The sequence below is a fragment of the Choloepus didactylus genome, chromosome 17, assembly GCF_015220235.1.
Source record: "Choloepus didactylus isolate mChoDid1 chromosome 17, mChoDid1.pri, whole genome shotgun sequence".
Classification (NCBI taxonomy): Eukaryota; Metazoa; Chordata; class Mammalia; order Pilosa; family Megalonychidae; genus Choloepus; species Choloepus didactylus.
In genome coordinates, this window is record NC_051323.1 from 30,788,465 (window position 1) to 30,800,598 (window position 12,134).

The 12,134-nt window shown below is 47.8% G+C and overlaps 1 protein-coding gene across 5 annotated transcripts in view; it reads left to right on the forward strand.

Moving 5' to 3' along the window:
* Window positions 1–12,134, forward strand: part of USP34 (ubiquitin specific peptidase 34) — a 371,878-nt gene that overhangs the window by 288,142 nt on the left and 71,602 nt on the right. For 3 of the 5 annotated variants that reach the window (XM_037806728.1, XM_037806730.1, XM_037806731.1), the window contains exons 42-43: window positions 3,583–3,766; window positions 4,224–4,387. In XM_037806728.1, the coding sequence (XP_037662656.1) occupies window positions 3,583–3,766; window positions 4,224–4,387 (348 nt within the window). The remainder of the gene's footprint in view (window positions 1–3,582; window positions 3,767–4,223; window positions 4,388–12,134) is intronic. The other 2 variants (XM_037806729.1, XM_037806732.1) reach the window with 1 other exon arrangement.

A 12,134-nucleotide genomic window follows, 5' to 3' on the forward strand; every position in this document is an offset into this window, starting at 1 on the left:
CGTGGGGACAAGGTGGAGAACTGACTTGAGGGGTATGGGTGACTCACAGACGCCATCTGCTGGTTAGTTAGAGGAAGTGTACGCCACCAAACTGTGTTTCTGAAAAATTAGATTGGTATCTCTTTTTCACAACTTGAAAGAACCCTATCAAGCAAAGCAAATGCCAAGAGGCCAAAAAGAACAGAAAATCTTAATGCATATGATAAAACCAGAAGATATGAAGAATCCATTTCCAAACACGCAAATAAAAATATCAGAAGAGACACAGGACTTGGCACCGTTAATCAAAGAACTACAATCGAGGAACGAAAACATCGCAAAGGATTTAAAGGACATCAAGAAGACCATGGCCCAGGATATCAGCGACATAAAGAAGACCCTAGAAGAGCATAAAGAAGACATTGCAAGAGTAAATTAAAAAAATAGAAGATCTTATGGAAATAAAAGAAACTGTTGGTCAAATTAAAAAGACTCTGGATATTCACAATACAAGATTAGAGGAAGTTGAACAACGTCTCAGTGTCCTAGAAGTCCACAGAACAAAAAATGAAAGAACCAAAGAAAAAATGGAGAAAAAAATAGAAAAAATCGAAATGGATCTCAGGGATATGACAATAAAATAAAACGTCCAAACGTAAGACTCATTGGTGTCCCAGAAGGGAAGAGAAGTGTAAAGGTCTAGAAAGAGTATTCAAAGAAATTGTTGGGGAAAACTTCCCAAACCTTCTACACAATATAAATACACAAAGCATAAATGCCCAGCGAACTCCAAATAAACCCACTCCAAGACATATTCTGATCAGACTCTCAAATACTGAAGAGAAGGAGCAAGTTCTGAAAGCAGCAAGAGAAAAGCAGTTCACCACATACAAAGGAAAAACATAAGACTAAGTTGTGACTACTCAGTGGCCACCATGGAGGCGAGAAGGCAGTGGCATGACATATTTAAAATTCTGAGAGAGAAAAATTTTCAACCAAGAATATCCAACAAAACTCTCCTTCAAATTTGAGGGAGAGCTTAAATTTTTCACAGACAAACAAATGTTGAGAGAGTTTGCCAATAAAAGACCTGCCCTACTTCAGATACTAAAGGGAGCCCTGCCAACAGAGAAACAAGGAAAGGAGAAAGAGATATAGAGAATTTTAACAGGTATGTATAGAACCTTACATCCCAAATTACCAGGACAGTCGTTCTCTAGTGATCACGGATCTTTCTCCAGAAGGGACCGTAAGCTGGTACATAAAACAAGCCTCAATAAATTAAAAAAAAAAAAAAAAATTGAATATACTCAAAGCACATTCTCCAACCACAATGGAATACAAATAGAAGTCAATTTTTGAACTGTAACTCCACTATTTACTTCCTACATGATATAAAATACACCTACACTAATGACAAATCAGTGGTTTTGAACTCAATGTAAAATATGTAATTTTAGAAAACTATATAAAGGTGGGGGGAAGGAGGAGTATAGGAACATAGTTTATATGTCCTATTGAAGTGAAGGTGGTATCAAAGAAAAACAAGATTGATATGGATTTAAGAGGTTAATTTTAAGCCCCGCAGTAAACACAAAGAAATTATCAGAGAATATGACCATAGAGATGAAAAGTAGAGTATGGGTTAAGAGAAATTGGGGAAGGGGCAATGGGAAGTTAACAAATGAGTGTAGGGTTGCTGTTTGAGGTGAAGGGAAATTTCTAGTAATGGATAGTGGGAAAGAGCATTACAACATTCTAAAGGTGATTAATCCCACTAATGGAATGCTAGGGAGGGGGTGGAATGGGTAGATTTAGGCTGTATATATGTTTCCACAATTGAAAAAAAAAAAAAAAAAGACAGTCTAAATAGATGACAATTGAATGCCAAGGATGAACCTGGATGGGATTGGAGGATGGAGAACAGGAGGCTCAAAGGGACACAGTTGAGGCATAAGGTAAAGGAAATATAGAATGTAAGCTTTGTATCATTGTTGAATCTCTTGTACTTCTTAGCTGCGCTTAATGGGATTGCATAAAAGAATGTTCTTGTTCATGGGAAGTATATATGTGAATTATAATGTTTCTTCAAGGATGTGTGCAGCTAGCTCTTATATGTTCAGAAGACAGAGCAATAGATGATGGATGATAGGGAGGGAAAGAAATAGCAATGTGACAGCATGTTAAAGTTGGTGGATTGGGCTGTCAGGGGAGGGGGGTCAGGGTATGCTGGAGTTCTGTGTATGGGGTTAGTATTGTTTTTGCTACTGTTCCTATAACTTTGAATTTATTTAAAAAAAAAAGATTTGTTTTAGGGAAAACATTCAAAGTAAAAATTAGAAAGCAGTAAAAGCATGTGGGATAAAGTCTCGAGGAAATCAGGTGCATGCTTCCAAGAGTGTTCTGTCAGTGGAGTTACACAGGATGCACTTAATTCCCCCAGCAGTGAGTGTAGCAAAATACGTAAAATGCTGCCTATCAGGTCTAAGTTCTCTTGAGCCTAGGTGTCCAGGATTTTTATCAGGGGTCTGTCATGTAGGCTCATTGTGTCTGGCTGACTGACCATAGTCATTGAAATTCCAGACTCCCAGAGGAGAGCAAGTACTCAGCATAAACCACATTGTTTGTAGAAACAGGCACTCCTGTTATTTGTGGAAAGTTTTATATCAGTGTAAAAAACTGTTTACCAGCCCAGTTCCCTAATGATAGGCAGGTGCCAACCTTGCAAGCCAGCCTTTCTAAGGATAGCTGTCTCAGTCTTCTCTTCACAGTACCCCAAGAGATTTTATACCCTCTAGGAATGTACCATAGTATTATTTGGGGATGAGGGAGGGAGATAATTTTTTTTGGTGAAGTAGCAAAGGACCAGTTAAAGAGCAAGTGGGAAAGGTGACCCAGAAACCGTTTTCTCACGCAGATCAAATTTAGCTAAAAGTACATCTAGAATGAGGATCTGGAAATTGATTCCCTTGAAACAATTTAAGTCACAAAGGTAAACCTTGCACCTTGGTTTGAACCTCAGTGGTATCCAGGTTAAGATCTTGGTGTCTTGAATCCTGGTTCTGACATATGCTGTTTGTATTGATGCTGGGCAATTTTCTTAACCTTCCTGGCTTTTTCTTTGGGGGCTTTCAACACTGCCTGGACTTAGTAAGTGCTCACTATGAGTTAAGTTGCTGCTGCGGTAATTATTAACAGTGAAATAAGGAGTAACCTTAGTAAAATACAAAGCTTCAATTAGGATATTTTGACAGTTGAGTTCAGGAGTAATGAGGCCTTAGCAAAAACTTTGGTCACTTTAAGGAGTAGAAAATAAAATTGTAGAGGAAGAATCTGTAAGAATGAGCTGATTGGCATCGAGAGAGAGAGGAGTAAATGATGATTCCCCTGCCCACTCCATTTTTCCTGAGAGAAATGAGGATTGCAAAGATTTTCAGATGATGGCATTCCATGTTACTTTAAGTTTTTCAAGTCTTTTGTTAAGTTGTACATTAATTGTTAGATAATCCAGCTAAGTTTCTAAACAAGATATTCATTATATTTGGATATAATTAATATCCAGATTTAGATAACATTCTTGGTCTCTTTTTTTTTCCCCACTAGGAATTTTTGAGAGATATCTTCAATCTGCTGTTTTTGTTGCCTAGTTTAAAAGATCGACAACAGCCAAAGTGCAAATCACATTCTTCAAGAGCTGCTGCTTATGATTTGTTAGTTGAGATGGTAAAAGGATCTGTTGAGAACTATAGGCTCATCCACAATTGGGTTATGGCACAACATATGCAATGTAAGTGTTCTTCTTTTCCTTAAATTTTTATAATTTTATACAAAGAAATGGGATTTTGGAGGGTGTTGTTTAAAGAAAGTAGTCAGTTTTCACACTCTAACATTATCAACTATTGTTGCTAGGATGCAATTGAAGTTAAGAACTGAACATTGATTTGTTTTTGTTTTTGTTTTTTTTTAAAGGTGTGAAAGACCTTTTATATGTATTAGAAACACTGGCTTCCTTTGGTATATGTTTAGTGCCAAATAAAATCAAGTTTTGATAGTTCTTTGAATATTTATGGACTGATTTAATTTTAGTATGTGTTCTTACCTAATAGTAAAAATTATCACATGCAATGTTTTATGTGTGTTAACTAGATAATTAATGAAGGTAATGTCCATTGATAAATGCAAAATACATTATGTTTAATAGCTTCTCTGGGTTGGGGGCATCTTTTCTTCCCTCTTTTTTTCAGCAGCTCATGCACCTTATAAATGGGACTATTGGCCCCATGAGGATGTCCGCGCTGAGTGTAGATTTGTTGGCTTGACTAATCTTGGAGCCACCTGTTACTTGGCTTCCACTATTCAGCAACTTTATATGATACCTGAGGCAAGACAGGCAGTCTTCACTGCTAAGGTACAATTTTCCTCCCTTTAAATATTAAAACTGTTAAAATATAATTTTTTTAATCTTGATTTCAATTTAGGGAAATAAATTTGTGAATAGAAAATAATTATCTTAACACATGTATATTTTAATTTCATTTATACTTTAACAGAGCAGTCCTACAACTGCAATATGATTTATTTCCCAAAAGAAAACATAGTTTTTGAATATACATACTCAGAAGTCTCTTGTATTTCCAATAAAAATAAATACATATCTTTTGCCCATTTTATAATTGGGCTGTCTGTACTATTGTCACTGAGTTGTAGGATTTCTTTATATATACAAGATAGCAGTCTTTTGTCAGATACATGGTTTCCAAAAATTTTTTCCCATTGAGTTGGCTGCCTCTTTACCTTTTTGACAAATTCCTTTGAGATACAGAAACTTCTAAGCTTGAGGAGTTCCCATTTATCTATTTTTTCTTTTGTTGCTTGTGCTTTGGGTGTAAAGTCTAGGAAGTGTCTGCCTAATACAAGGTCTTGAAGATGTTTTCCTACATTATCTTCTAGGAATTTTATGGTACTTTCTTTTATATTGAGATCTTTGGTCCATTTTGAGTTAATTTTTGTGTAGGGGGTGAGGTAGGGGTCCTCTTTCATTCTTTTGGATATGGATATCCAACTCTCCCAGCCCCATTTGTTGAAAAGACTGTTATGTCCCTGTTCAGTGGCAATTGTATAAAAGATAATTGTATAAAAATGTAGCTTATGAGGGGTGACAATGGGATTGGGTGCGGTCGCAGTTGATTTATCTGGGGGGGGGGGGGGCGGCCGGTTGCTGAACCCTCGGCTCTCGGCGTTGCTCGGAGGGTACCGGTGGCGGGGGCTCTTTCCCAGAGGCGAGGGCGAGGCGGGGGACTGGGCCCGGTCCCCGGCGGAGGCGTGCAAGGTGTGGAGGGCGGCGAGAAGGAACATGCAGGACACGGTTCTTTGAGGGTGAAGAAGCCAAGGGAGTTTATTAGGGGTGAGCACAGGTTATATAGGCTGGCATAGAGGGTGGGGGTTGTTACAAGCCAATGCTGAGGGGATAAAGGCTAGGATTGGTTCTGAGAGGGTGCGGAGGTTAGGATTGGTTCTGAGAGAGCACGGAGGTTGTTTGAAAAGGGGCGGGAGTTGCTCTGGCAACGGTGTCTGGCAACAATGTATGCGCACTGGTGGTGATGGGAGTTGCACTGGCAACGGGGAGTGTCCGGGCAAGATAAGGGGGTGGGGAAAAGGCGGTTCCCTCCGGCAAGCCTCCCCTAACGGTGGTATTTTGGGTGAGGAAATGGGGCCTGCCTCCGGCCTCACTTTCCCAGGCCTGGGGGGCTGTGGAGGGCGCTGTCGCCCGTGCCCACCACCCTCCCCAGGGGCTGATCAGGTCCCCCAGCCCAGGCCCGCCAAGTCGAAGCACGTAATCAGTATCCCGCATTTCCCCCTTCTTTTCTAATTAAAGGAAGAAGCTTACCGGAGAGGTCCGCTAAGGGATGAGGGAAGGGGGAGGCCGGGGAGGGGAAAAGGGATTGACGGTGGCTCAGCGAGGCTGGAGCTCGGCGTTGGTGTGGTGCCCGGGCGCTCGACAGGGGCCTTGCTGCTTGCGGGATGGACGAGGGTGGCGACGCTGAGGAGGGTTAGCTTCTTCAGTGGAGGCAAGTTGTTGATACTGGACTTGCACAAATGATGAGAGGACAGCATTGGTATTGGCCTGGCTTTTAGCAAGTTGGCGAAGTCTGCGGATAACCCAGGGTCCTAGGGTGAGAGCTAGAATAATTATTAGTAGGGGGCCTATGAGGGGGAGGAGGTAAGGGAGGAGGGAGGTAAAGATGTGGGACCAATAGTTGGCAGCTTCACGGTCTCTTTTGCGTTGTTCTAGTCCCTCTCGGACCTTCTTTAGGCTGTCTTCGGCGAGACCTGTGGAATTGGCATAAACACAGCATTCTTCTCCTAGGGCGGCGCAAAGGCCTCCTTCTTTGAGGAGAAGAAGGTCGAGACCTCGGCGGTTTTGGAGCACGACCTCAGAGAGGGAGTTAACAGAATTTTTAAGATGGGAAATAGCGTTTTGTAGGTGACTAATATCTTCGTCCACGGCTGCCCTGAGGTGAGTTAGGGCAGAGTTTTGTCGGGCTAGCGCGGCAATTCCAGTGCCAGTGCCTACAAGACCTAGGAGGGTGGCGATCGTGAGGACGGTGATGGGCTCTCGCTTTTGCAGAGGGGCAGGAGCTGCAGTTGTTTCCAGGCGGAGGAAGAAGTCTTCCTCGCTGTGGTACAGGACCCTAGGGATAAGGACAATTAGGAGGCAAGTTTCTTTAGTTATATTGATGGTTTGCACGTTAAGGCAGGGGGTAAGTCCTGTAGAGGAGCAGAGCCATTGGGAGGAGTTGTGAGGAATAAGAAATTTGGCAGAGCTGCTGGGAGATGAGTAGTTGGCACAAGCTGTGAGGTTGGGAGAGTTACTTGAGCGAGGGCGGATGCACTTTCCTGTAAAGGAGACTGAATGAAAGGTTAGGGGGACGGCAGAGGTATTCCAATTGCATTTCGAGGGGCTGTCCTCTGTGTTTTCTGAAAAGGAGAGGTTGGAGGCAACTGGCTCATACAGGGGGAAGGAGGTGGAGAGGCAAAGCCAACAAGAGGAGGGAAGATTGGGGTTGGAGGAATTCACTGAGGTGAAGGCCGCTTGGATAAGGTCGAGGAGGGGAGAGGAGTAACGAGAGGGGGGCAGAAAAGGTTGGGGTGGTGGGGTTGGCGATGCGTTGTTTGCAGCTGAGGTGCCGCTGGTTGGAGCTGAGGTGCGGCTGGAGGGCTGTGGAAAAAGGGGGTTCACTCGGACTGGGGTCCAGGCCCAGGTGTACTGTTGTCATCTGGTGCACTAGGTTGCGGAGACGACGGCATTCTCGTCTCGTTAGACGTGTGGTTGCTGGTGGCGGGCCGGATTGCCCTTCCTGAGATCCAGATTGGTTGTGCTGCATCATCTGGGAAAACACAAGCAAACCCGCGCCCCTGGGCGAGGAGTGGGGAGGGACCCTTCCAGGCATTATTCTCTGGGTCCTTCCAGTAAACCATCGGGGCCTGGGTGGGCCTATACGAGGGCCCCCAATGTTTATGTAGGGGCGAAAGCCCATCCTTATTGAATGTGAGTAGATTAAGGTGAATAAGGGCTGCTATGATAAGGTCCCCTGGAGTTGCCTGGGGGAGCATTGCCCTTTCTTTTTCAATTTGTGTTTTTAAGCGGCGATGGACGGCTTCCACAATGGCTTGACCCTGAGGATTATAGGGGATGCCGAAATGATGGGTGATGTTATATAACTGAAGGAAGGCCGCAAAGGAGGCACTGCGATAGGCAGGCCCATTGTCTGTTTTTAGGTCCCAGGGAACTCCCATGAAGAGAATTCCTTGTCTTAGGGCCTTGATACAGTGTTTGTCCGTTTCCCCGGCAAGGGGGACTGCATAACACATGGCCGAGAAGGTGTCAATTATTACATGCACATATTTGAGACATCCAAAGGACAGAACGTGAGTTACATCCATTTGCCATCTAGAATTGGGTTTTAGGCCTCGTGGGTTGACTCCCTGAGGTTGCAGGGGGCCAAGCGGTGCAAAGGGCGCACAAGTTGCACAATTGCGGACAAGATGTTTACAGGTATCTAGGGGGAGGCCACATAAATGATGCAATGACGTAGCCGAAAAGTGAAACCTGGAATGCAATAACTTGGCCTGGTTAACAGCATCCCCCGGAGGGGCTGCCGTGTGGGTTAGCATAGCTTGGGTATTCTGAGCTGAGATCGCTTGGTCTACTATACTATTGCCATTAGCCAGGGGCCCCGGAAGGCCTGAGTGACTACGAATGTGGCTAATGAACCAAGGATCCTGTCGATGCTCCAGGATGCTCCTGAGGTCAGAAAGTGCTTTATCAATGGCCGAGTTTCCCGGGAAAAAGGTGGAAAACGCGAGGACTCGGCAGACCTGATACGTGTAGAGGCTGTCTGTGAAAATGTTTACTGGGTGGTTACAGTGGGTGTTTAGTGCGTATGACACCACCAGAATTTCCCCCACTTGGACTGAATGAAGGTTGACATAACTGAATAGGCGGGGTTCCGGGTGGTACTGGGAATAAGAGAGGAAGGCGAAACGGGTTTTGGAGGCGTCAGTGAAGACAGTAGTGGCACCCGGGATGGGTGCAGAGGAGGGGAAAGGATGGAAGGGGCTGCGGAAGGGAAGCTTGGCGAGCCCCTGTAACAGTCGATGGCTAGGATAGTGGCAGCTGAATTCCCCCTGAAATCCTTCTAAGAGGATTTGCATGTCCGGGTTATCACGTATAAGCAGGCGGGTTTGGCCTGCGTCCAGGGGCCAAACAATTTTTTCCGGCGGCGCTCCAAATACATGAACAGCCAGGGTGACTAGATCTGAAGCTAGGCTGATCCAGAGCCGCACTGCGGGGCAAATTTTCCTAAGCCGGCTTTTAGCAGGGTGCACCCAAAGTAGAGGGCCTTCCTGCCATAGGCAGCCCATGGGTGTTCCGGGCGTAGGAAGGATGAGTGCTATAAGATTGCCCTCTCTAGTGCTGAACCTGTTGAGACAGCAGGCGGCGAGCGCCTTGTTAATAGCGGCAATGGCTTCCTTTGCCTCCTGGGTGAGCTTAGTGCGCCGGGAGATTGCTAGCGGCGGGGCTTCTGGGACACTCAGCAGCATAAAGAGTGGTTGGAGCTGCGCGGTGGTAATTGGCAACGCAGAGCGGAGCCAATTGATCTGGCCACAGAGCTGTTGGAGCTCAGTGATAGTGACCCGATCCGGTATGTCCAGCTGGGGAGCGGACGGGGCAATGGTTTTATCAATACTAAACCCTAAGAAGGCTAATGGAGGCACAATTTGAACTTTTTCGGGCTGAACCGTAAGGCCGAGGTCAGCTAAATTAGTGGTGAGGTCTTTAAGGATTAGAGGAAGCGCCTCGGCGTCCTCAGAGGCCACCAAGATGTCATCCATGTAATGGATGAGCATGGCCCGCTTTCGCAGGGGGGCCACTGTGTGATTAACATACATTTGGCAGATGGCCGGACTGTTACGCATCCCTTGAGGGAGGACTTTCCATTGGTACCTGCTAGCCGCGCCCGCGTGATTGGGGACAGGAACTGTAAAGGCAAAGCGCGGGCGGTCTCGCTTATGTAGTGGGATGGAAAAGAAACAGTATTGATGTCAATGGTGGCTACATGATAGTGGGCTGGGATGGCCACCGGATGGGGGAGACCAGACTGCGGGGAACCCATGGGAAGAATATGCTTATTGATCTCCCGCAGATCATGGAGGAGCCTAAATTTCCCTGTGGCTTTTTTATGAATAACAAATACTGGCGAATTATAGGGACTAGCAGAAGGTTCTATGTGGCCTGCGTCTAATTGTTCTTGAACAAGGGCTTGGAGTGCAACTAATTTGTGCGTGGGAAGGGGCCACTGCTCCACCCATATAGGTTCCTCAGTATCCCACTGCAGAGGAACGGGCGCTGGAGGTGTTAAACGAGCAGTGGCGCACATTATTGGGGGGGGGCTGCGTGGTAAGCACTGCCCCGGAGGCGGCGAGGATATCACAGCCCCATAAAATTTGGTCTATGGTGTGGAGGAACAACGGGCGGAAGGTGCCCGAGTGGCCTTCTTTATCCTCCCACTTAATGGGTCCCATGGCCTGAAGAGAAGTGGAGGTACCGGTGGCTCCTACTACCGAGGGACCATCGAGAACCATGCACATGGTAGCATACTGAACGGGCATGCAAGAGACTTCTGCCCCTGAATCGAGCGTGCCCGTGTACCATTGCCCCCCTATTCTTAATTTACGGGTAGGCTTTTCCGGAGTGATTGGGACTGTCCAGAGAAGCGTTTTATTGCCGGTGAGGTGATGAGTTTTATTAGAACCGGCCGGCACGCTGCCTCTTAGGGGCAGGGCTGAGGCTTGCCCCACTTGGAGTTTAAAGCTTGCTCAGCGTCTTGGCGCTGATTGACACCGGGGCAGCGGCAGAGGCTTTTGGGGTTATTTTTGCAATCGCGCGCCCAGTGATAGCCACGCTGGCAGCGTGGGCAAGGAGTGGGAGGGGGGCGCCCATTGCGCGGCATGAAAGGCGGGCGGTTGACCTCCGCATTGGGGCACTCCCGGGCAAAATGGCCGCTCTGCCCGCACTTAAAGCAACCGGTGGTGGCGGCTAAGGCGGCCGTGACAGCGCCAGAGACAGCCTGGGCTAGGGACGCGGCAGCTGGGTCAAAGGCGCTGCAGGCAAGTACCCAATCGTGTAGGCTCTTCTCCCGCAAGGGAAGAATAGCCTGCTTGCAAGGGGGATTGGCTCCCTCGAGAATGAGTTCTCGAGCGAGGGCCAGTTGGGCCTGGGGATCACTAACTTTTCGAGTGCAGGTTTCTTCAACCCTAGAGACAAAAGTGGCAAAAGGCTCATTTGGCTCCTGGAGGAGCTTGGTGAATTTACTAGGCCGACAGGCGGAACAGTTGGCAAAAGCTCGCAAGGCGATTCCCCGAAGGATAGGCCAAAAGGTGGCGGGTGCATTAATATAGGCAGATGCATTTATAAACGCTCCCGTGCCCAAGTAGGCTTCAGGGTGATGATAGACTCCAGTGGCTGCGTCTTGCTCGCTTTGCCTAGCTACTTCCGCCTGGAAGTGAGCACACCAATCAACGAACTGGCCGGGGCTAAGGATGGTACGGGCAAGCGAGGCCCAGTCTTGGGGGAGGCAAAAGTCCATGGCGATATCCTGCAGTATTTGGGAAGCGTATGGGCTACCTAACCCGTCCTCCTTGACGGCCCTGCGAAGCTGCTTGATAGTATCTGAGTCAATGGGATACCAGTCGTACGATTTCTGCGGTGTGGGGGTAAGGTTAAGGGGAAAGCAACAAAAAGCACGAGAGAAAGGAGGACGCGCTTGCAGAGGGCCTGGCACAGGGGTGGGGGCAGGGGCAGCGTTGCCCCAAGGGTTGCCTTGAGGTGTAGAAGGCAGCCAGGGGTTGTTAGTCGGCAGGGTGGGAGGAGCGGCGGCAGCTGCCGGTAGCGGCTCCGAGGGGGAGCTTGTCGAAGGGGGAGGCGGAAGCGGGAGGCCCCAAGCGTCGCAAGATGGCGGCGCGGTAGGCGTGGCTAAGACACAAGATGGCGGACTAGCTCTGCCCTGTGAAAGGGCGGGATCTAAGGCATAAGATGGCGGACTAGCTCCGCCCTGTGAAAGGGCAGGGCCTAAGGCATAAGATGGCAGACTAGCTCCGCCCTGTGAAAGGGAGGGGCCTAAGGCATAAGATGGCGGACTAGCTCCGCCCTGTGAAAGGGCGGGGTAAAACGCATGCGGTTTCTGCCCGGCTTAGGGCTGACGTCATCACTAGAGCACTTCCTCCCCTCAGTAGAAGAAGAAGGAGGAAGTTCGCCATTTTGGAGCAGTCTGGGGGGGCGGTTGCAAAGAGGTACACGGCGCCAAACAAAGAAACAAAGACACAAAGGACTACAGCAAAGTAATGGAGGGGAAGAGGGAGAGCGTCAGGAGGAATGGGGGACATAGGAAGAGAAGACGAAAGGTAGTCGGGGGCAATAGCCGGGGTAATACGGGAAAGGAGGAGCGGCCCGGGCGCGGAGCGGCGAGGGAGAGGCGGCTCCGGACGTGGAGCGGCGAGGGAGAGGCGGCTCCGCGGGGCGGCGAGGGAGAGGCGGCCCTTACCTTGCAGGCGAGGAGAAGGGGAGTTGGAGAGGCGTCCGGGCGAGCGGGTGG